The sequence below is a fragment of the Neovison vison genome, chromosome X (assembly GCF_020171115.1).
Source record: "Neovison vison isolate M4711 chromosome X, ASM_NN_V1, whole genome shotgun sequence".
NCBI lineage: Eukaryota > Metazoa > Chordata > Mammalia > Carnivora > Mustelidae > Neogale > Neogale vison.
This window is the reverse complement of record NC_058105.1, coordinates 983283-1008261: the sequence shown is the minus strand read 5'-3', so window position 1 is coordinate 1008261 and position 24979 is coordinate 983283. Positions and strand designations below refer to the sequence as shown.

The 24979-nt window shown below is 43.9% G+C and overlaps 2 protein-coding genes and 1 pseudogene across 2 annotated transcripts; 1 reads left to right on the top strand and 2 right to left on the bottom strand.

The window, feature by feature from the left end:
* Window positions 1–4285: 4285 nt before the first annotated feature.
* On the top strand, window positions 4286–5242 carry LOC122897508 (olfactory receptor 1D2-like). Its single transcript, XM_044235756.1, has one exon. It carries the CDS (start codon window positions 4286–4288, stop codon window positions 5240–5242), a length of 957 nt encoding a protein of 318 aa, XP_044091691.1.
* A 1853-nt stretch (window positions 5243–7095) lies between these two features.
* Window positions 7096–7784, bottom strand: LOC122896818 (transcription initiation factor IIA subunit 2-like). Its single transcript, XM_044234894.1, has one exon. It carries the CDS (start codon window positions 7703–7705, stop codon window positions 7376–7378), a length of 330 nt encoding a protein of 109 aa, XP_044090829.1. The 5' UTR covers window positions 7706–7784; the 3' UTR covers window positions 7096–7375.
* Window positions 7785–15628: 7844 nt separating this feature from the next.
* LOC122897258 lies at window positions 15629–15898 on the bottom strand (annotated as a pseudogene).
* Between the last annotated feature and the right edge of the window lie 9081 nt (window positions 15899–24979).

Sequence of the window (24979 nt, the reverse complement as noted above, 5' to 3'; positions counted from 1 at the left end):
TCTTTAATATATATATATATATACACACACACACACAGATACAGATAAAGCTGCAGATCTATACCCGCACACTTCGGGCACCAGCGACCGATCGCAGCCCTGGCTGAGTGCGCAGGCTCACCGGAGGGCCCTGGAGGAGCTCCCGGGTCGGGTGAGAAGGGGCGGGAGCCAGAGCCCCTCTGAGGGGTCTCGCTGGCGTGACTCGGACCGGCTCTGTCCAAGCACCGGCTCTCAGCGACTCCGCCCCTGCCACTTTCCATCTGTCTGTGTCTCTCTTCCTCCTCCCGGTTCCCTGAGAGAGAGAGAGGGAGCCTGTGATTGGCGTAGGCTGCGTCACCGTCCCGAGGGGACAGGGATGACGGAGACGGGGTCGAGGTTAGTGGGTCGCGGCGGCCCGCCACCTGCCCGCTGAGGTCTCTGCACGAGGCGGGAGCCGGGCGTGGCGGGGACAGTGGGCCGCAGCAGAGTCCTCGTAAATGTCTGGGGACAGAATGGTTCCCTTGAGAGACAGCGATGGGCAAGGGGGCTGGACAGCGGGGGCCTCAGATGGCTCAGAGTTCTTTGTAAACTTTTTCTATGACTCTTCATTGTGGTAAAATTCATATAACATGAACTGACCATTCTAAAGTATTAAATTCAGTCGCTTTTAGTACACTGACAATGTTGTATACAGTTACAAACCTTTTCACCAGTCCCAAAGGAGACCTTGGACACATTAAGCACTTGGCATTCACTCTCTCCCGCACTTCTGACAACAATTAGTCTCTCTGTTTCTGTAGATTTGCCTCTTCTTGGTATTCCACTCTTCTTGTGTGGAATCACATACTATGTGGCCCTTTGTGTTTCACTTAGCATAATGTTTTCAATATTTTCATCGATGTTTCAGCACATATTAGTTCACTAATTTACGTACCCGAATAGTATTCCATTGTGCAGCTGGGCCACATTTTGTTCTTCCATTCATCGGTTGACATATACATGAGTTGTTTTCACCTTCCTGCTGTGAACATTTATGTGCAAGTTTTTATTTGAACACTGGCTCAAATCTACTATTGAGGCCTTATCATGAATTGTTCCTTCCAATTTTTGTACTTCTCAGTTCTACATTTTCTATTTGGTTCCTTTTTATAATTTTTATCAACTTGTTGATATTTTCTATTTGTTGAGATGTTGTTCTGGCTTCCTTTAACCTTTTGAACATATTTAAGAAGATTAAAGAGTTTTTGTAGTGAGTCCAATATCTGTATCTCTTTACAAAGTAATTTCTTTTCATCCTGTGAATAGGCCATACATACGTGTTTCTTTGCATGCCTCAATTTTTTATCAAACGCTGGACATCAGGAACGTTCTAACGTGATAATGCTGGAAATTCGATTTTTCCTTCTCATCAGTGTTTGCTTGTGTTGCTTTCTATCATGTGTAGCTGCTTTCTGGTTTGGCGACTTTTCTAAACTATTTTCCAAAAACTATGCTTTATCATGTGTGGTCTCTGAAGTCTCTGTTCTTTTAGCTTTGGGTCGATCACGGTTTTCCAGAGATATCCTTAAACACTGGAGGGAGAGAAAAAGGAAAGAAATAAAAAGAATAAAATAGTCTCCCAGTCTTTGAAATTTGGCTTTGTGCTGGGGCACTTTTTCAAAGCTTAGCTGGTCTGTTTATAACTGTGCCTTAGCCTTCATTTCCTATGTTTCCCTGAGCCTAAATATCAGTGGAGGGGAAGCTTGTAGTGTACTCAGGTCTGTTCTGAACATGCAGCCAGCCCTGGGCGGGCATATGACTGTCTATATTTTCCCATTACAAGCAGAAGCTTCTCAAAGCCGATCTTCCCCAAAGTGACTTTCCCCAGTTTTTCCTCCAGTGCATTTGGTATGTGTATCGTTTGTCCCACCTGTAATTTTTTGCCTTAAGAGGAAGTGTCTTGTTCATTATTCTTAAGGGACACCCTCCTGGCTACTTTTTTGTCCTGAGGGAGTTCTGAGTTAGTTGAAACAAAGGCTAATACCTGGTGTCAGTCCTTCCGTATAGGTCCAAACAGACAAGCACAGCTTCTTGGGAACAAAGTCTGATGTCCCCTCTTCTGAGCCTAGCTGGGAATGTAGGCTGCCTTCTTCGAGACTGCTTCTATGCAAGGCTAAAGGTAAAACACCAGGAAGTTCTACTGTGTTTAACCCGCCCTTTTCTTGATTCAGCATTTGCTTCACTTTTGGAAATATTTGGCTATTTTGGGGAGTTCTGACAACATTGATTCTGACCACTTTTGCTAATGTTTTCACTGTTTCTATGGAGGGATAGGCCCTTAGAGCTTCCTTGTTCTGCTATTTTTGCTGATGTCACTCTTGGCATTAAAAAAAAAAGATTTTATTGATTTATTTGAGACAGAGAGAGATAGAGATACAGAGAGACAAAGAGAGAAGCACAAGTGGGGAGGGGCCGCGGAAGAGGGAGAAGCAGATTCCCTACTGAGCAGGGAGCCCAACAGGGGGCTCCATCCCAGGACCCTAGGATCATGAGCGAAAGGCAGATGCTTAATGGACTGAGCCTTTAGATGCCCCACACTTGGGATTTTTTTTTAAAGGAGATGAAATACTGGGCTGGAAAGTAGCACTGGGAAGGAGGAAAGGCCACTGATCTTATCTCCTAGCCCTGAGGTACGTGGGGTGTGAGAAGAAAAGATGGTCTACCTTGAAGAGAGCTGCTAGAACTTAGTGTCTTCAGGTATGGAGCAAACCTCCTTGAAGGCAGAGAGTAGAAAGAATGTGTTGAGAAGACAGTGGTTATCAATCATGAGTTCTAGAGTACCCTGTGAAAGTTGGAGTCTGAAGGGAGAGCTTTGGGGGAGACAGCTGGGTTGAAGGAAAGGACATCCAGACTCTGGTGCTTTGAGACGAGGTTTTCATTCCAGTCCTACTAAATGTTGTAAAAATCAAGAAATAATGTGAAGTTTTTACAAGTGCCGTCTTCGCATCCATTAGATTCATAATGTAGTTTTTCCCTTCCATCAATTCATGTGATGATTTGCATTAGTAGATGTCGTAATAGCAATCATTCTTGTCTTCCTGTGTATTGAAGATAACGTGCCTCATTATTCTGTGCACATGCTTGTTGTTGCCGGGTTTGGGTTTCAGTATTACGCTGGCTCGAGGCCATGCTGATTCCATGGACATGGTGAGGCAGACAGATGGCATTCTTTCCCTTGTCAATTTTCAATATTTGAAGAGGGGATTAGTGGGCTGAAAATCTGATGAATTAAAATGATTCTTTCTTAAACGCACCTGGATTAAAAGCATGGGGTTTATTTTTAGGTGGAGATCTGTGAAATGTTTTTCAGTGTCTTCCACGGGTATTTGTTTACTTATTATCTGCCTGTTTTTGAGTCAATAGTTTAAAATCAGATTTTTCTAAGTTTTCCATTTTATTTGATTTTTGGATTTACAAATGTAGATGTGTCTATCTAGTGGAATTACATCACATGAGCATTCAGCCTTTGCAGATTCCATAACATGAATTTGAAAGGAGAGACAAAGATACAAAGACAAAACTTCTTAGGATATGCCCTCAGGTATGAGACGGCTTCATGAGCCGTGAGTCCCTAATCGTGCTCATGCTTCAAACTTAGTCCATCACAGAACCCTTTTGAAAGACATATTCACATCCATCGAGCATAGTTTAGACAAACGGTACGTGTTTATTGTTGAAAATAGATGCAAGTTAAGATCTCACAACCCAGAGATAACCACTATTTGCATTTTGGTGAACATACTTTTATGCATTTCTTGGTGAATAAACCATATCAATATAGATGTCTGTGTATATCTATACTTGTGTCTACCTACACACACATACACGCGCGCACGCAAACCCAGAATTTTGCTTCATGGCCATCACCCAAACCCCTGCATGGGTAAAGTGAAAAAGCCCACAAGGATCCAACCGGTGTCCCCGTTGTGACAACTGAGCTAACCCTCCACCCACTCTCCCCAAGCCAGGCCCCCCATTCAGTTCCATCTTCTTCTCTGCCTGGTCCTTCTTTCTGTCTTGAGAAAGAAGACAAGCTCCCAAGTGAGGAGAGTCCCAAGGACGGCCTCAGCTCGCCTGCCTTGCCTTCTCTGGTGACCAGACAGTCCCCACTCTCTTGTCCTCACTATCCCAGGTCAGAGTTCCTCCCCAAAGTGCCACTAAGTATGATTTCGGCCAGTGATGGTGGTCGCTGGGTGTGCTTTCCCAGATTGCCTGCGCTCTTGCTGACAGTGGTATTTTCAATGCGTATTTATAGAGACCAGCCGCCATGGTGAAAGGCAACCTAACCATTATCTCCGAATTCCTCCTCCTGGGACTGTCAGAGGGTCCCGAGCATCAGCCCCTGCTCTTCAGTCTGTTCCTGTCCATGTACTTGGTTGCCGTGGTGGGGAACCTGCTCATCGTCCTGGCCGTCTGCGCTGACCCCCACCTCCACACCCCCATGTACTTCTTCATAGCCAGCCTATCCTGCGTTGACCTCTGCTTCACCTCTGTCACCGTACCAAGGATGCTGCTCAATATCCAGACCCAGAGCCAGTCCATCCCCTACGCGGGATGCCTCACTCAGATGTATTTTCTAATCTTGTTTCTAGAACTGGACAATTTCCTCTTGGCAGTGATGGCCTATGACAGATTTGTAGCCATATGTCACCCTCTTCATTATACCATAACCATGACCCCCAGATTCTGTATCACGGTGATGTCCGTGGCTCTGATTATCACCAACATCTATCCTTTGATCCACACCTTCTTGATGGCTACGCTGTCATTCTGCGCAAGCATCAGAATCCGCCATATTTTCTGTGAACTTTACGCATTGTTAAAGCTTTCCTGTTCAAATACCCACATCAGTGAGTTGGTTGTTTACACCCTGGGGAGCTTTCTTTTCGTTGCTCCTTTCCTCTTTATTTCTCTTTCCTACATGCACATTTTCTCAGCCATCCGGAGACTTCAGTCTTCTCAGAGCAAGCTGAAAGCCTTTTCTACCTGCAGTCCCCATCTTGCTGTGGTGTCACTGTTCTACGGAACTTTATTTGGGGTGTATCTGCGACCTTCTTCTTCCTACACAACTGAGGACTCAGTAGCCACTGTGCTCTATGCGGTGGTGGCTCCCATGCTCAACCCGTTCATTTATAGCCTTAGGAATAAGGACATGAAAGGGGCCTTGAGGAGCCTCCTCAGCTGGAGAAAGGTCTGTCTTGGTGACAACATGTCCTGCTTCTGAGCTTCTGAGCTATGACATTGTCTTGTCTTCTCCTCCCGTTGGTGTAGGAAGGGACAGCACACATGATGGGTCTGACAGGTGTACAGCTTAGCCCAACTTTGTTGGCATCTTGCTCACTCACCCCTTCCACCAAACCTGCCCGAGTGACTCTTGTGTCGGGCGCCAGGTGGGCAGCTTGTTTGTGTGCGGATTTAACTTCCAACTCGTTCCATTTGTCCTTCATGGCCACTCCTTAAACCTTGTCTGCTTCGTGAGTCTCCACTGAAGGTTTGTGGGACAGAACTGAAGCGGTTCCTGGCCCTTCTCAGAACAAAATCTGCAACGGAGGCCCCTGTCACTAGGTGGCAGTAGAGGCACAAAGCGTGGGAGCCAAGTGGGGAACGAGCTGGACATCCCGACATGCCTGCCGGGTCGGTGGTGCCCACTTCCCACACCATAGATTTACTTGCTGACCTCACCAAGAGCATTCCTAGATGCAGGGAAAAGAGCTGACTCACCGCATTTCTCAACATGCGCATATGACAGCCATCACAACACTGTGGCTGAACGTCTTTTCCAGGGGTGGATGCAACAGTCCCGAGAGGCGGGGTCTGTGTCACCAAGCCTTGAATCCCGGCTGCTTTGTGACTTTTGTACCCATGGAGTGCAGGGTAAGGGATGCCCTGTGACTTCTATGGCTTAGTCATGGAAGGTGGTACACCTTCTGGATTGTTCCTTGGACCATGTGTTCAGGGATCCCTGAGGTGCCTGTAAGAAGATGGACTGCCCTTAGCTTAGCTAAGCTGCCTGGAGGGGTCACATGGAGGTGCTCTGCTCCACAGAGCCCAGCCTTCCAGTCGTCCCAGACAGACTGGAGACATGAGAGTAAGTGAACCCTTCAGAGGATTCTGGCCCCCACCTGCCTGAGCTTCCCCAGTGGAAGGGCAGACATCCTAGAGCACACACAACACGTTCCTGCTGTGTCCTGTCCCAGTTCCCAATTCCCACAGAATCTGTGTGCACAATGAATTAATTGGTAGTTCAACTGAGATACAAAGATACAATGCAAATAGGATTTTGAAGGACAGAGAGGATGAGAAATAAATTTTTAAAATGCAAACAAATTTTGAATCTGGAAAAATAGGTGATTTTCTAGGGCAATGTTAATTTCCAAAAATGACTAAGAGGAAATAGGAAGTCTGTTTATACTGAAACAAAAGGGGAAATTAAATTGGTGGCCAAAGATTTAGTCCAAAGAGGAGAAATCAGCTCCAGACTATTTCATTAAAAATGAAGGAACAGAATATTGCCATGTTGAAAAGGTTGAAGAGCACAGAAAACGATGGCAAGTGTACCAGTTCATTCTTTAAAATCAACATGGCTGACATCAACCTGGAAAAGACCAGTTCACATGAGTGTGACACGTAAACACACGTAAACACACAGAAAGAAAACAAAGAAACAAAGACACAAAACCCCTGTTAAAAGGATATCACACTGTAACTTACCACTCACTCTGCCTTTTTTTCCTTTAGCACTTATCACTACTTGAAATCACATATAGAGAAGATTTTTAAGTTCTTTTTTTCTCTGTCTCTATGAAGCCGGAGATTTTGTCTGTTTTATTCATGTGACATTGGTAGGTGCTCGGTAAACATAGGTTGAATGAAGGACTGAAAGAATGTAATTCACCACATAATAATTCACTCCATTGGTAGATTGATACATAAGTATGTGAGGGGTGTATATATCGACTTTAACTGTCTTTTCGTTGTTAATGTAACTGATGCTTCCTGTAAATTATCAACAACAATGGAATAGAAAAGTGAACCAGGGAAGTGAACAGAAATTCACAGAAAGAGAACTACAAGTAGTTTTTTTTTTTTGAGTTTTAAAATGAGTTTATTCAAGAATGTTCTTAGGAAGGCAACAATGTTTGTTGTTAAAAAAAAACTTCTGTTTCTTCATGCTGAAAAAGTAATGTAAGAGGCTATAGTTATAAGCTTCTTCCTATTGGAATTCTGGTAGTATATATAGCACAGTGTAGTCATTTCCGCAATGCTAGAATAAATAAAAAAAGTCTCTTCTATGCTTCTCTTCAAAAAGTGATGAATAACAACAGAAGATGGCATAAAAAAGCCATTTTTTTTCTATTCATTCTGTAGTATTGGAGCCAGTATTGTTACCATCACAGGCTACAATTTTCACTTTATCCACTTTAATAAGTTCTGTCACCTCTCTGAATTCAACATCATTCAATACAAAAGTCCACACGTTATCGCAGAATCTGTATGTATTTAGAGAGCCCCTGAAATTGACTCTGTTCCTGACCCTCTGCGCCAATGCTGAATTTATAGCTTTGTCAAACTGAAGTAGAACTTGAAGGGCAAGTTGGGGGGTGATCTGTTGAGACTGTATGAGCTCATCAAGGCTCTCCTGGAGACTGTTTCCCAAAGTTGTATTTCTGTATAATTGATATGCCATGTCTTAGGAGGAAGAAGTTGGTTTTTCTTATTCAGGCTTGCATTGATGTCCTGTGGGGAAGGCGCTTCCCGCCGCGGAGCGGACTCTACAAGTGGTTTTTAAACACAAGAAGAGACAATCGATTTCACTGATAACTTGAGAAATGTAAATTAAACTCGCACTGAAATTCTTTTTTTCAACTCTCAAATACCCAAGTCCAAGAAGATATAAAAATAATTTCCTGTAAAAAATAATAAATTTCCTGTAGAGACTCCAGACATGCTGTGTTTTATGGACAAGGTTTCTTTTTTAATGTTCATGGACTATACAAATACCATAATGAGACATATTCAGATGATGGAAAATAACTAATTTTTAAGAAGTTCACCATGACCCTGATATCAGATCACTAAACAGAGAAGAAATCTATGAGATGTAGCCAAAGTCAAAGGCATAAGATAAATAGCAACCTTAAATGGTTTAATTAATTAATAAAAAAGGGTTTGGTATGAATGGTTTAATTAATTAATAAAAAAAAGAGTTCGGTATGAATTGATTAAGCATTCAAGTCCAGGAGCTATGAAAATGACAACAGAAACACAAAAAGAAAACAGAAAGGGGAATGAATAAAGATTAAAGCAGTAGCATGAAAAACCCAGGTAGAATAGGGCTAAGAAGCCAAGATCTGGTTCTTTGAAAGGACCAACAATGCAGATAAAAAAAATTCAGGTAGACAACATTACGCCTCAGAAGAAAATCTAAGAACATATATAAAAGTATGGAGGATATTTAAAAAAATCACAATAGTACTTTCTGTGGTCTTATGACCATGGGACGGGCATCTTTCTAGGCTACTGTGGAGAATAACACGAGCAACTCAAGAGAAAAATGATTAATCAGTAAACAGAGAAGAAATAGAATCAAAGATATGCCTTATCGTAGATAGTAGTCCTATTCATTCTTTTTTTTTTTTCCTATTCATTCTATTAAACTTTGCAGCAGAGATGTTAGATGTTCTAGTGTTATTTATTTTTATATTTGGGGGAAGATTTTATTTATTTACTTGTGTGTGAGAGAGAGTGAGAGCACAAGCAGGCAGAGGGAGAAACAGTTTCGTTGCTAAGCAAGAAACCAATGCGGGGCTCTATCCCAGGCCTCCCAGACAATGACCTGCGGCAGAAGGCAGAGCCTAACCCACTGAGCCACCCAGGTGTCCTGTTCCAGTATTATTTAATCTGCTGCCAAGCATCAGAAAGAAAACTTCCCAACTTATTCCATACAGCATTACTCCTGACATACCTAAACCTGACCTCAAGCTAGGAAAGAAAGTGAAAATTTTCTCAAAGTAATTTAAAAAATACCCACAAAACCAACCCTGTCTTAAAACAAGTTGGCCAACTTAGGACTTAGTGCTGAAACACCATTCCCATTAAGATCAGGGCAACAGCAGGGGTTCCCCTTACCATGACTATCATTTCACATTTTTGTCAAAATTCTAGCCTAGCAGTAAATCAGAAGATAGATGTGTTGGGCATTAATATGAGAAAGGAAGGGGTTAAAGTTATGATCATATGTAAATATGAGTATCTTTCTGGAAAACCCGAGGCAATCAAACTGAAGAACTACTAGAACTAAGGGGAACCAATCTACCAAGTGTAAAATCAATAACGCAAAAATCAATAAAGCTCTGCTAATCCAGGGGGAAAAACTACCTACAAGTGGCATTGGGAAAATGTCCCAAACACAATAGTGACAAGGATAAAGTACTGCATCAACACCTTTCTGAACGGGTGTTCATAGACTGATCAATCTATAGGTTTCAGGCATTTAGAACCTTAACACAATGGTTTTTTTCTTTTTAATTTGAGAAAAGGCTTTTGCAGCTCATTTGGAAGAATAATTAGGGTTTAAACCTCCATAAAGCCCGAGAGCTTGGGCTCAGCGCATTTCCCGGTCGGTGAGCCCAGCAGCGGGCCGGGAGGGAGGGGCACAGCCGTGGGCCAGAAGCTCCGGAGCTTGGAATGCTTTCAGACCTGGCCCTAGCCACCTCTCCACTCGGCTTTTCATCTACATCCCTTTATAATAAATGTAAATGTAAGCAAAGTAAAGTAAAGTAAACATAAGTAAAGCATTCCTGAGTTCCGTGAACCATTCTAGAAAACTACTGAGCCTGAGGAAGAGGTGTGGGAACTCCCAAATTATAGTCCAGTTGGTCGAAGTATAGGAGGTCCCTAGGACTCCCAAGCAGCATCTTAAGTAAGGGACAGTCTTGTGGGACTGAGCCCTTAACGTGTGGGTAACCGTGCTAACTCCAGTAACTGGTGTCCGAGTTGAATCAAGTTGTTGAAAGCTCAGCTGGTGTTCAGAGAATCAGGAATTGGTTGCTGGTGCTGGAAAACACCCCGTTCTTCTAATTAAAAATCTTATATAAATAATTAAAAGATACAACCCATTAGGATATAGAAACAAAGTGAGTGGAGAACATGAAAAGACAATTCACATCAGAAGAAATGAAATGAATGATAAAAATATGGGGGGAATCAGCTGAATTAATAATGAAAGAAATGTGGATTTAGAACAATCAAGGTGTCATTTTCATTGACCAAAACAGCGATGTGATAAAGTGAATATTCCTATACCTATTCCTATTCCTATTCCTATACTTGACATATTCTTGATATATATTGACATAGGAATATGTCAAGTATAATCTACAACTTTTCTGCATGCAAGTTGCCTAAATGAACAAAAAAACTTAAAAATAGTGAATGTCCTGTGATAAACGCTCTGGAATAAATTCCTAGAAGTGTTTTATGGGATCAAATGACATATATATGTAAATTTTGATAGTTCACGTCAAATTCCTCTGCGTATAGATATACAAAAGGAACTATCTACCCATTTACCTGCCCATCAGCATTCTGTGACCATGGCTCTCTCTCCTCTTATCCTTCTGTTCGCGCCATGCACCGCCCAATATGAGAGCCACAAACTGCTTGTAAGGTGTTTCAAAGACTTCGTATAAGTAAAGAATGCAAAATATCTCATAAATATTTTTTATATTGATTACATGTTGAAATGATAATGTTTTGGACATTGTTCTGTTCAATAAAATACCTTATTGAAGTTATTTTGTCCAAGTCTTATTTTTGTCCCTTTTAACAAGTTCTTGAACTTTTTCTTTGGCCTGTTTCATATTAGGCTTATTCCTGGGCATTTCACAGTTGTTATTGTCATTGTAAATGGTATTTTATTTATCAGTTATTGCCTTTGTTAATGAAGGCAACTTCTTTTTGTATAGCGGTTGTGTACTGGGCCACCTTACTACATTCTCTTATTTATAATAGTTTTTCACTTGGATTCTGTTGTGTTTTCCAGGTAAATAGTTGTATCATCCTCAAATAATGATAAATTTACCTTCTCCTTTAAATTTTTATACTTATATCTTTTTCTTGTCTTTTTATTGTCTATCTTCAAAATAATGTTAAATTACTGTGGTACAAGACGATACAGTTTTTTTCCATGTCTTCTTAGTGGGGACACTTCCAGTATTTTTTTTCCACTGAACATGGTATTGAATTTTTGGTTGATCGAGAAATGTCATGTTAAGGAAGTATCCCCTAATCTGATTTTATTGAGAAATTTTTGCAAAGCAAGGATGGATATTTAAAAAAAAGAATGGATATTAAATTTTGTAAAATTCCTCTTCAACATCTGTAGGGATGATCATATGATTTTTTACTGTTGGTCTATGAAAATTTGAAATACATTCATAGCTTTTCTAATATTGAACCATCTTTACATCCCTAAAAATAAATCCCACTTGGTTGGTTATGTTTTGATTTTTAAATGAGTTAACTAGATTACATTTGGCTATATTTTATTTAGTATTTTTAAAAAATATTTTACTTATTTATTTGACAGAGATCACAAGTGGATAGAGAGGCAGGCAGAGAGAGAGGGAAGCAGGCTCCCCGCTGAGCAGAGAGCCCGATGTGGGGCTCGATCCCAGGACCCTGAGATAATGACTGAGCTGAAGGTGGAAGCTTTAAACCACTGAGCCACCCAGGCACCCCTAGTATTTTTTGCAATGGTTTTCTTAAGTGTGATTCGTCTGTGATTGCATATTTTCTGTGCTTTGTTGGTATCAATCTTTCATAACCAAAATTTGCAAACTTTTTTTTTAATGCCTTGATATAGTTTACAGAGCATTGGAGTCACCCGCACCTTAAAGGTTTGGTTGAATTCTCCTCTGAATTCAGTTGACTCGCTGCTTTTTATCGGGGTTGCTTTAAAAAAAAAAACAACTTTTTGGGATGCCTGGGTGGCTCAGTGGATTAAGCCTTTGCCTTCAGCTCAGGTCATGATCTCAGGGTCCTGGGTTTGAGTCCCCCATTGGGCTCTCTGCTTGGCAGGGAGCCTGCTTCCTCCTCTCTGTCTCTCTGCCGGCCTCTCTGCCTGCTTGTGATCTCTCTCTGTCAAATAAATAAATAAAATCTTAAAAAAAATAAGAAAACACAATTTTTAAAGAAATTAATTTATTTGAGTTTAATGGGGGTTGCTTTTGAACAATATTTCCTATTTATTTTCTAGGAATAGTTTTTATAAACTTTATTTTATAGAGTTTCTCTTTTCTAGAGTGAGTTTTGGTTATTCATATATTATTCTTAGAGAATCAAACACTTCCTCTAGGTCCCTAAATTTAATTGCATAGATATAAAAAATATTGTCTTAAATTTCTTATTATTTGTTCTAAGTTTGTGGTTATCTACCCATTTTCTTTTCTTGTTTTGTGTTTTTGTGATTTCTCCTCCTTATTGATTACGGCAGTTAACATATCTATTTTATTCTTTGGAAAAGCCTTGTCTGGGATTTATTATATCTATTATCTTCTAGTTAATTGATTTCTGCTTTTATCTTTACTTTTCCCTTTTTTTCTGATTTTCCTATGTTTATTTTTGGTTTGTTTTCGAACCTTTTTAGTTGGATACTTTAATCCTTTATTTTTATGTTAATTAACACAAGTTGTTTTCTCTCAGCCCTGCCTAAACCCTGCATACTGGAGTCCGAATACCTACTGCTTTCATTGTCTCTGTTTTATAGATAAACTTCAATTTCAGTTTGGCTATCTTCTTTGGATCGAGAGTTGTTTAAGGCAGACTTTAAAATTTTCCAGATGATAAGAGAGTTATTGCTTTTAAAATTATTTTTAACTTTATGCATGTATTTTTACTTTTTGGAATAGATGAAGGTTGTCTCGGTAGTTTTAAATAGGTTGGTACCAATTCCGGTGTATGTGTGTGTGTGTGGGGTTTCCCCACCAACAAGCCATTCTTGGGACGCCAGTTGGGTGTCCCACGATTCATCTCAACCCTGATGCCATCTACTCAGAGGCAGCAACAGACTCCACGGGGGAACGGTTCCGTCCTAGGACGTTGCCCCTCATTCCTGACCGTAGACTCCAGCCGCGAACCCAGGTTGTTACCCGTGTGCTACAGGTCAGAGGTTCCCATTACCTCCTCCTCGCACTTTAGACACCGGTGTTAAAAGTCCACGTTGTTACCTGTTCTGACCAATTGGCTGTAAGTCAGAGGTTCCCCAGTTCCCGTCCTCAGGATCGATTGATTTGCTTGAGTGGCTCACAGGACTCAGACAGACATTTTACTTACTAGATTCCTGGTTTATTACACAAGGACATGTCACCAGCTAGACCTCAAGACCTGACCTTCACTGCCCACCTGCTTGTACTCATTAGCCTTTGTCTCACACTTTTCTTTCAGCTCTTGTTTCTGGCTTATCTCTTAACTCAGCCAAATGAAACCGTCAGAGCGTCCTTCAGGTGATGGAGATGGCCCTAGCAAGACCTCCTGCTGGCCCAGACCACCCAGACCACTGGAGCTAAACCCTCACTTGCGCCTACACAGATGGACCATAGGGTGACTCCTAGAATGACCAGCAACCACCTTTACCTCGTTGTAATACTGAACTCCCCAAGGAGGAGCCTCAGCCTCTTTTACATAACATACAAGGTATGGACAGCCTTGTTTCCTTAAGGCACTTGTGCGACCCTGTGCCCATCTCTGCATACCATGACAAGGCTTCCCTACCTCAATATTCATCCTAACCCTAAACAAATGTACCCATTGGCCCTCTTAGGGAGTCACAGCTCTGGAAGCTATTCCCTATGATCTCTTTACCGATAAAGTTGACTTTGTGCAACAACTCCATTGGGTGTGTCAGTGACTCCCCAAGGAGCGAACTCACATTCTTTTGGTTACAGATATAGAAGAAGAACAGCCAGATGGAAGAGATGCATGGGGCGAGGTACAGGGAAAGGATGCCGGGCTTCCATGCTCTCTGAGCAGCGTGCCACTCTGCCTCGTGTTCACCAACATGGATGGTCTCCAAGCTCCCACCGGCCCCCCAACCATTCTGGGGTTTAACAGCAGCTCCATTACAATGGCACAATGGATTCCATCCTTGGCCATTGGTGAGTTATTCAGCCTGCAGCCCCCCTTCCCTCTCCAGAGGCGTGGAGGCGCAGTGAAGTTGCCAGCCCTCTCGTCACTTGATTGGTTCCCCTGCAAACCAGCCCCCTTCCTTAGATTATATAAAGACTTTCCAAACATTCCTTCTTTAGCAGTATAAAAGACATCATCACAGGAAATTCTGAGGATTTTAGGGGCTCTGTGCCAGGAACTGGTTGAAGATAAATTGCATGTCTTTATTATAGATCACAATATCACAGGTGGAATATATGGTCAGTTTTTATGACGATTCCATGGACAGCTGAAAAGAGAAGTTGCATTCATCGTTTCAGGGTAGGGATGTAGATGCGTCACTCCAACATGCCGCATGCATCCGTCATTCCCTCCTTTGTGCTGTGTACGCTTGCGTTTGTTCATTGGTACGACGGGCTGACGGTAGACCACATGCCAAGGGACCACACGAGTTCATCTAGGAAAGGCGCCCGGAAGCACCTGTGTGTTCAATACATGCCACCAGCTGGGGGACTAACTCGTCCACATGACCTGTCATAGGCTGAGATCGGAGAAGGTATATTTTCTGCCTTAGTTTTCTTGAATTTCCAGTCTTTTCTCCCCCTTTTCTTTTCTTCTTTTTCTGCGTTTGAATGGTGAAACTCTTTATTTTGCACATACTACGTTCAAAACCATTAGCTCTTCATTGAGGAGTGCATCTTTTGTTTTTAGAAGGTGTTTTCCCCACCGGATTTAATGCCTTTTGGATGAATTCAACTTTGCATGCTATTAAGCTTTTGTACACTTAATTAATTTAATTAATTTAAATTAATTAATTAAATTTTCATTAAAGATTATTTATTTATTTATTTGTGTGTGTGTGTGTGTGTGTGTGTGTGAGAGAGAGAGAGAGAGAGAGAGAGAACACAAGCAGGGGGAAGGGAGACGCAGGCTCCTTCCTAATCAGGGAGCCCGATGCGGGGCTCGATCCCAGGGACCTGGTATCATGACCTGGGTTGAAGACAGACACTTAACTGACTGAGCCACCCAGGGCCCCCTATGCTATTATCCTTTTTTTTTTTTTCCCAAGAAGGCCACTGACTTACTGATTTGAAAAAAACTTTGCAAGGACAGTGACTACTCTGCCAAAAAAGGAGCCAAATAGATAAAACAGACCAGTGGGGGTGAGGGTGAGGGAAGGGCCAGAAATCCACTTGGAAAAGCTGATAATTGTTGACATGAAACTGGCAGGGAAAGAAGAAGGGAGATGCATTCAAGAGCAGGAATTTTTAAAAAGTTGAAATGATGAGGGGAGACAACTCCCAAAAAACCTTGAAGTACATCAGAAGTGAGTACGACAACAGCAGTCTCTTCCTTTGTAGAGGACAGGGAGGAGTCCCCACGTGGCTGCAAACTCTGGAGACTCTATGCTGGGGCTAGGGGCTGGGGGCTCCCGGAGAGAGCCTCACAAGAAGGCGTCACGCCACTCTCGAAGACACCAAAAGCAGTCCCGGGACTGCTTGGCATTGGCACCACATGTGTCCTTCAGTCATTCCCAGGAGAGATCTTCATCTTTCTTTAGCACCAGAAACTGGCCAAGGAACCCAGGGGCCTTGTCAAAGCCCCTTTCCTCCAGCTTCTTGCCCAAGGCTTCACCAATCCCGGCCAGGTTCCCCACTGGCTTTCCCCCCATGGGCTCTGCCATGAAGTCTCAGTGCTTTTGGGAGGTTGTCATCTTGATCGCCTTAATCAGCAGCTCCAGCTCCTGGAACGGCTCCTTATGCTATTAAGCTTTTGAGTCACTTATTCATCTTCCCTCAAAAGACCTTCCTTCTCACACCTCTACTCATAAAGGCATTCCCTTCCCCCATAAATGCCTTCACCACCTCCCCAGCCCAAACTACTAATCTCTCTCACCTCCCTCACAGAAAACTTCCCTTCATCACCTCCCCTCACAAAACATTTCCCTTCCTAACCTCCTTCACAAAGGATTTGTGAAAAGGATTTCACCCCCCCACCCCACCCAATGGACTTCCCTCCACCATCCATCCTCAGGAAGACATTTTTTTCCCCTCATTTTCCCTCACAAAGGTCTTCCTTCCCTCACTTCCCTAACAAAGGTCTTCACTCCCTTACTTCACTTCTAGAAGTACTAACTTCCTTCACTTCCTCTCACAAAGTCCTTCCTTCTCTCACTTTCTCTCACAACCCTCACTAAAGCATTCCCTCTGTTGCTTCCTCAAAGACCTGACTTCCTTCACCTCCCCTCTAAAAGTACAATAATCTTCAAATCTTATGTCAAAGGCCTTCTCTCCTTCATGTGCCCCCATAAAGAATTAACTTCCTTTACCTCTCTTTATGGGGCTTGTTCCTTTCCTCTCTAATGCTTTCACTGCTGGACTTGCTCTCATAATTGGTTTACCTCCATCACCTGCCATCACAAAGGCCTTCCCTCCCTTCTCTACCTTCTCAATTCCTCCCTCTCTCTAGGTGCTAATCTTCCTCATCTCTCCTCAAAAAGACCTTCCTTTGGTTTTCTTGTCTCACAAAGTTCTAATCTCCCTTGCTTCCAGTCACAAAGTCCTTCCCTCCCTCACCTTCTTTTAACAAAGTTCCTCTAACTCACCTCCCCATACAGTCTTTCCTTTTCACATCTTCCTTGAAAAGGCCTACTGTCCCTCACCTCCTCTCTCATAGGCCTCCCTCTTGAATGCACAAAAACTCCTTCTCTCCCTCTTTCCCTACATAAAGGCCTTCCTTTATCTCACTAAGGCCTTCTTTGCCTCACCTCCCATCGTGAAGTCATTCCTTCTCTCACCTCTCCTGACAAAGTACAAACCTCTCACGAGTTCTCTCACAAAGACATTCCCTCCCTTACCCTCTTCAAAATGGCTTCCACTCCCTCACCTCCCTTCACAAAATAGTAATTTCTCATCTCCCACAGAAAATGTCTTTCTTTCCGTACATCCATCACTAATGCATTTTCTGCCTCACCTTCCTTACAAGGTCTTTACTCCTTTCCCTATGCTCACAAGGTATTAACCTCCCTCATGTCCCTTCACAAAAGCTTTCCCTCCCTCACCTCCTTTCACAAGGTGCCGACCTCCTTCATAGAAGCTTTTCTTTCTCCCGGTAAGGTCTTCCTTCATTTACTTCCCCTCAGAAAGCCCTTCTTTCCCTCAACTCCCCTTAGAAAGGACTAGCATTCCTCACCTCTGGAGACAAAGTACTAACCTTCTTCACCTCATCTCACAAAACCTTTTCCATTTTTTTTTAAAGATTTTATTTATTTATTTGACAGAGAGAGATCACAAGTAGGCAGGGAGGCAGGCAGAGAGAGAGAGGAGGAAGCAGGCTCCCTGCTGAGCAGAGACCCCCCGATGTGGGGCTCGATCCCAGGACCCTGAGATCATGACCCGAGCTGAAGGCAGAGGCTTTAACCCACTGAGCCACCCAGGTGCCCCAGCCCTTTCCACTCTTAACTTCATTCATGAAGGCCTCCTTGTCCTCATCTTTCCTTAAAACGGCATTCCTTTCCCTCATAAATGTTACTCAACTCATCTCCCACTTGCTTTCACAAAGACCTTCTCTTCCCTCAGCAGTGTGTCCCTTCCTCACTTTCTCTCACAGTTGACTTCACTCCATCACATTCCCTCATAAAGTTTTTCCCTTCACTCATCTCCTCTCTCAAAGGTCCCCTTCATCAAGGCCTTTCACAAAGTGCTAACCTTCCTCTTCTCCACTCAAAAAGGCCTTCCTTCTTTCATGTCCCCTCAGAAAGTTCTCACCTTCCCCTACAAAGTACTTCCCTCCCTCATCTCACTTAAAAAATACCTTCTGTTTCTCACCTTCCTTCAAAACTACCTCCCTTCCCTCCCTTCCCACACAAAACCATTTTACCCTTTATCATTTTCAAATAATATGTGTAAATTGTTTCAGAAATAATTTTATCTAAATTAAAATGAGCATTTGATTAGGTATGCAGAGACTTGATGCATTGATGTTATATACAAAGAACCTGTGTTTTATTTAGGTTATCGCTCATCTCCTTAAAGATCCTGTTTGATTTTCATTATATTGAATGCTTTGTCACAACTGAAAAGTGGATTCTTTCTACTTTTTCCTACACAGGGAAATATATTCATAAATTAAAAAAAAACAATTAAAAAATCTGATTTAAACCAATTTCCAGAAGGGAAGTGTACAGCTTAGGGTTTATTAGGAGCAAAGAGATAGTCTCCCACAGGAAAAAAAAAAAAGTCTTCACAGGGATTAGCGGCTACATCCATGAGACAAAAATAGGTTGGTATAGGAAAGAACAAGTCCAAATCTGAACTTAAAAATATTAGAGTTCAAATAAAAAGAACAAATAGTCATCAGAGAGGAAAGACAAGGGAGGACGTTAACAAAAGTCAGAGAACTGAATAAGGACATGAATCTTGAGAGAAACAGCTGACCCAGTTCCAACAGGATGAGGAAGGATTTTCAAAGTGAGATGGAGACATTTCCGTCATTTCTATAGACTCTAAAATAATGTGTAAAACATAGAAATTCAGATTCCTCCTCTACAGAAGTGTTTATATCCATAACTTTGTCTCAAGCTATAGTGTAGATTAAATGTATTAATATGTGGGAATCCCTTAGGAAGTTTACAAGCACAGAGGAAAAGCAATGGCATTTGTCAAATGAAAGAACCACGTGGCACGTTATTACCCCTTCTTATCAAATGGGAAACATCTGTAAGCGCACTTAGCCCTGGCTGCAAGTTGGATGTGGGAGCTTACCATGTCTGCCTTTGGAAGGATTTGGGGCATGGGGGAAACCCAAGTTGGGGTCCTCTAGGTTGTTTTCCCTGGGCTGCATTGAGCAAAATATTTGCCCCATATACTCACCGGAGAGTCAGAGCCTCAACCATGCTTGCCCGTAAATCATCACACTTATTAACTGATAACTTTCTCGTGTTTTCTAGAAGCAGGAACTTCTAGCAGGTGTCCTTGTTTGCCGGGCCTGCAAAAGGAAGGTTTTGGCTGGGCTGTATCTAGGCCACCTTAGCCTGTCCTCGGTGCTCACCTCAGAACCACGTTCTCTGACTGATGACATCTCTGAGGCTTACTTCCTGGAAAGGCAGTTTTAAACCTTTCAAAGACACAAGACCAAGGTGAGTCATGATGCACGAGGCAATTAGGTTATGAGCATTCCCAAGTGTGTCCAAGGCAAAAGCATTTGAGAGAGTGGTAATTAATAACCTTCCGAACTATCATTTGCTGACTTCTGACTATATGCCAGTCACTGCATCTAATTTAATTCTCCTAAAAGTTTCGTGTTGTTGGTATTATAGGCTTTTCACAAATGTGGAGACAGGCTCACATAAATTGTTTGAATCCAGACCAATGTTTCTTTCTATTCTGTAAGTCTATTTTAAACTTTCTCCTTAATCATAAAGTGTACGTTTATTAACAAGGCCCTGTGCAACCTCATCTTTGTTTCAGTCATTTGTTTCCATTCCCTGAGCTCTAGCCACGCTGGCCTTTCTGCTGTTAGGCCTGCAGCCTCGTTCTTTCCTCATGATAGTGCTACTTGCTGTTTCTTCTACCTAAATACTCCTCTTTGAAATCTCCACACTACCCACTCCACCTTGGTGTTCAGGTCTCAACTCAGCTGTCAACTCCTCGGGGGCTTCTTCACAGCCCACAGTTTTAACGGCTGTCCCCCTGCTCCGCCCTTTCCCCCCACTTTCAACTCCCTGCCAGCCCACAAAAAAAATAAGCTCCTGATGGCAGGAGCTTTTGACTTCTTGTTCTTCACTGTAAGCCTGGGGCCTGCAGCAATATCTGACACTCACTCGGCACCAAAGACACGTTTCCTGAAATGCTGGTCTCTTTGGCAAATTGCCATATACATTCCACTGATTAAGTTTCTGTGAAGTATATGAGTTTGTTGTAGTGTCCCCGCAGGTGTGAGAGAGACCCCCCACACATCCCGAATTTGGTTTGGACGCTGCGTCTGCTGCTGCTGTATGAGCACCAATAGGGAATAAATGGTTCGTTACTCACACGAGGAGGCTTTGTGGGGAGGCCAGGGGGGGCTCCCAAACAGGACCAACGCTGGTTTGAGAGAGCTGGCGAAGAAGACTGGCTTGGGGCTTCATGGTAGTCAGGGGCTGGGGCTGGAGTAAGGGGTCCTGTACATGGGCTAGGGCTTGTGTGGCTCAGATTTCAGAGCTCCTAATCAGCAGAAGGGGGAGGAGGGGAGCTTGGAAGCTGCCAGCGGCCACACACTAGAAAACAGCATCAGTCTTTCTATCACGTACTCCACACTCTCCCTTGCATCACACGGTCCCCATCTGGGTTCTAGCAATCTAGCCCTTGATGTCACCCCTCTCTTTTTTTCCCATCCTGCCCTACTCCCCCATTCCCCCACAAAGAAACACCAGGTTTGTTTTTCTTCCTTGCCTGTGGGTTAAAGTATCAAGGAGGGAAATCCGTCTTCAGTGCTCAGCCATGACCCAGTCTTCGTAGCCAATTACTGTGTAACTGCCGGTCTACCAGCCTGACCCCAGCCCTCCTGAACTTTACATGCCTCTCTCCTCACAACCTGTCTCTTCCCCTTCTTCCAACCTCCATACCATCAGAGAACTCAAAAGACACATACACAAATCATTTTCAAAAGGTGTTGCTTTTATTGTCACCATTAGTGTACATTTTGGTATAAGGTTTATTCTTCATGGATTGGCCGTTTTTCAGAATTTCCTCTGGAGATGCAGAGAAGACTTTTAGGTCTTGGGCTCTACTTGCGTGAGACATTACTCGCAGAGGCAGAGTTGTCCACTTTCTTTTTTCCTTGGACCGCCTTATTTGGATTCGCCTTTTTATATGCCCTGCGGTAACAGACTAATCCTTTCCGCTTTCTTGTTTTCTTTGGATTACTTGAACTCTGTTGAAGGGCTAATTTTACCCTGTTGACGATCTGCTTCAGCTGGGGGGAAAAGAGAGGACATTAGTTTGGGAGCAGTGGAAGGGTTGGTACATGGGAAGTGTGGATTTATAAAAGGGGTGTGGGCTGAGGAGGGAGTTTGTCCCAGACAAGGACAGGTGGGAGTCTTGGGGTGTGGAGGAGGACCATAGGTTGTGTGATCGGACCTTTTCAATGTCTTCGATGTTGGGTTGACAGGGTTTCTTCTCACTCATCTTCTGTCTGTTGCTTGTAGTTGGCTGGTTAATGCTTGTGCTTGGTGGTTCTGAATCTGTGGTGGGCTCCTGTGGTTTCCCACTCACCTCTACCACGCCTAAGTCAACATTGTCTGGACCAACAGTTCTCCTGATCTCCCTATAAATACTCTCTCTAGTACAATGAAGAGGCATACCCTGCGGCTTCCTCTAGTCACCAAGAAACTCCTCCTAGACAGTCGTAGTCCTGGGATGACTCAGACTGACATCACAATGCGCCAGCCCATCCCATCTGTGTGCAGGGAGAGGGGGGTGAAATGCGAGGAAGGGCCAAATTATCTTGTTAGGGTAAGGGGGACTTACCTCAACTCCCCCTAAAGAGCCTTCCCAAAGTGATCTTCCGACTTTCCTCATCTCTCTTGATCCATTTGTGGTGGATCATATGGCAGAGAGGGTATGTGACCCAAGCTCTTCCCCATGACCACACTACTGAGTGGTTTGTTCCTTTCTCCCCCACCCTCCATCACTACCTGTTGTTTTTTTTTTTTTTTCTAAAGCTGAAACATTTCACATTTATTACTGAACCAACCTACTGGTGCAGAGAGGTAGTAACAGAAAAATCATTTCCCTAAGAAAACATGTCTATTGGCCAAGAAGGAAGGATGTTCACAGAGTGATAGGATAGAACACAGGATATTCACGCAGCTTAATTAAATATGTGTGCCAATTAGGTGTGTCTTCTCATGATGTGTGATGCCTTGTAGACTGAGCCTGGTTCTTCTCCAGTGCTCCTCTTGGAGTTGGACCTGATTTTATTACCAGTTTTCATCTGAATCCCCTGGGGGAATGGGACAGTTCTGCTTTTGTTTCTTGGCCAGGAATCCTTTGATTCTGAAAGTCTTGTGAGAAGACATGGCCAGAAATGTCCACACGCAGCAGGACGGTGGCAAAAAAGAGAAAGGCCTACCTTGTTTTTGTCCTACCTAAAATTCCTCCTTACCTTGTTACATCTTACCTAAAATTCCTCTAAGCGAATGAGGTTCTGTGTAAGTCTCATCCCACTTCCCACCAACAATGTTCTTCAGACCATTCACTATTTGGCAACTATCAGGCAACTTTCCAGTGTGTGTGTGTGTGTGTGTGTTTATCTATGTGTATGTGGTTACTGGATATACTTTGAGGAGGCCTATATTTGTCAGTTTCTTCTTCCAGGGAGCCTCAAATTAGTAACATCAGTGTTATAGGCCTCTCCCATGGCCGTGATTGAATTAATCCCTTGGCTATGCCACAGGGGGACCCTGCAAATGAGGATTAGGATCTTTTTTGGTCATAGAGGCAGGAGCAGCAGCATCTTGTAAGTATCTTAGTGTATTAATCAGGGTTCTCCAGAGAGACATAAACAATATATGAGGAATTAGCTCATGTGATTATGGAGGCTAAAAAGCCTCACAATATGCTGTTTGCATCCTGGAGGCCCAGGAAAGCCAGTGGTATGATTCAGTTCAAGTCTAAAGGCCTGAGAACCAGGAGAGCTGCTGCTGTGAATCCAGGTCCAGAGGCAGGAGAATGTGTGATGAGAGGTCTCGGCTCTAGCAGTAAGACGGAAAAAAGGCGCGTAAGCTTCTCTTCCCTCTGCCTTCCATTCTACTCAGGTGCTCAGGAGATTGGATAATGGCCACCCACACTGGGGAGAGCAGTCTACTTTACTGAGTCCACCAATTCAAATGCTGATCTGATCTGAGAATACCCTCCCAGGCACACCCAGAAATAACATTTAATCTGGACACCCCATTGCCAGTCAAGGTGACACAAAATTAACCATCACAAGATGGGTCACACATCACACATCACAAGGGTCATCACAAGTTGGTGTTAAATTGACACCTGTAAACATATCCTTAAACCATACTTAATCTCAAATAAGGACAATAACAAGGTCATAATTCCCATTAACATGGTACAACTATCCTGGATAAAGTAAAAAATGCACTAACTCCTTCCCCAGAAGAGGAGTTAAAGTCCTTGAGTGATGATGTTTACTCTTCTTCTCGATACCTCATAACTTAGGTACCATGATTTATTTTTTTAAAAAGATTTTATTGATTTATTTGACAGAGAGAGATCACAAGTAGGCAGAGAGGCAGGCAGAGAGAGAGGGAAGAGGAAGCAGGCTCCCCGCTGAGCAGAGAGCCTGATGCGGGACTCGATCTCGGGATCCTGGGATCATGACCTGAGCCGAAGGCAGCGGCTTAACCCACTGAGCCACCCAGGCACTCGGTATTATGATTTAAAAGTAACAAAATGTGGGGCGCCTGGCTGGCTCAGTCCATCAAGCGTGTTTGTGTCAGGTCATGATCCTGGAGTCCTGGGTTGGAGCCTTGCTCAGCAGAGAACCTGTCTCTCCCTCTCTCTCTGCCCTTTCCCCTGCTCACTCTCGTTCTCTCTCTCAAATAAATAAATAAATAAATAATCTTTAAAAAAAAGGTTGCACAACTTAAATACTATGATATAAAATCAATATATCTTATGGTACATGATAAGGGAATAAGAAAGGAAATAAAACACACACACACACAGAGGCATTCCTAAAAAGGAAATACTCATGACAACTACAGTCCTTGTTTCTGTAACTGGTAACATGCTTATCGCTGGTATTTATATGAACCTCCCTTCACTACCCATTTTGTATTCCCTCTGCTTTCAGCAACCACCTCAGCTGGTTTTTTACTGGGTGGGGTGATCCCAACCTTCATTCCTGAAGGCTCTGGGTCATTAATAGTCCTGCCTGGAGTGGGTTGTTGTAGTTTTCCATTATCTTTAATCACAGGGCGGAATGCTAAGAGACTTCATAATAAGAAACAGCCTTATATCTCCTGCACCCCGGTGTTCCTTAGGTCCATGGCGGAGTAGTCGTCCAGTTTCCCCCCGGTCATCAGGATCAATCATCGCAGCCAGCACAGGAGCCCCCTTCCTTGCCCGCTGATTCCCAGGCGCGAGGAGCGCCCGTGGCCAGGTGGCGTCTTAACTTCCAGTTCGGCGGAATCGGTGTCGGGCTTCCTGTTGGGAAGGACCTTTCCTCCCTTCGGATCCAAGGCCTCTAGGACCCCAGAGCACAAGGCCACAGGAGCAAGAAACACGAGTGTGGCCGGTGGGTCCCGAGGGGCATTAAGGAGTTGGGGCCGCTTCCGTTCGGGGATTCCCGCAGCCACGAATCCCAGCGGAGCAGGAGGCCGCGGAGCGGATGCGCGTCCGGGGCTCGGGGGGGCTTTCGGGGGAGCCTCGCCCCGGCCCTGCGAGCCGTGGTCCCCGGCCAGCCCCGCCACCGAGGCTTGGGCTCTGCCAAGGCGGCCGCTTCGGGACGGCGGGGCCCCGACGCCGGGAAGACCGGGCAAGGCTGCGCGCGCCGGGGCCGGGGCCGCGCTTCTGGCGGCCGAGAGAGCCGGGCTCCGTGGCGTCCCCGGCCCCGCGCGGCTCAGGCGCTCCCGTGGGTCCGCAGACCCGGCGTCCGGGGCGGGCATCGCGCGCAGGGAACGTGAACCCCTCTCCCGAGGAAGCATGCATTCCAGCAAGGACAAAACGCTGCCCTTTTCACAACTGAAGTGGTCTAATGTCATCAGCTTTGGTGGGTGGAAGTCCATGTGGCTGAGTGC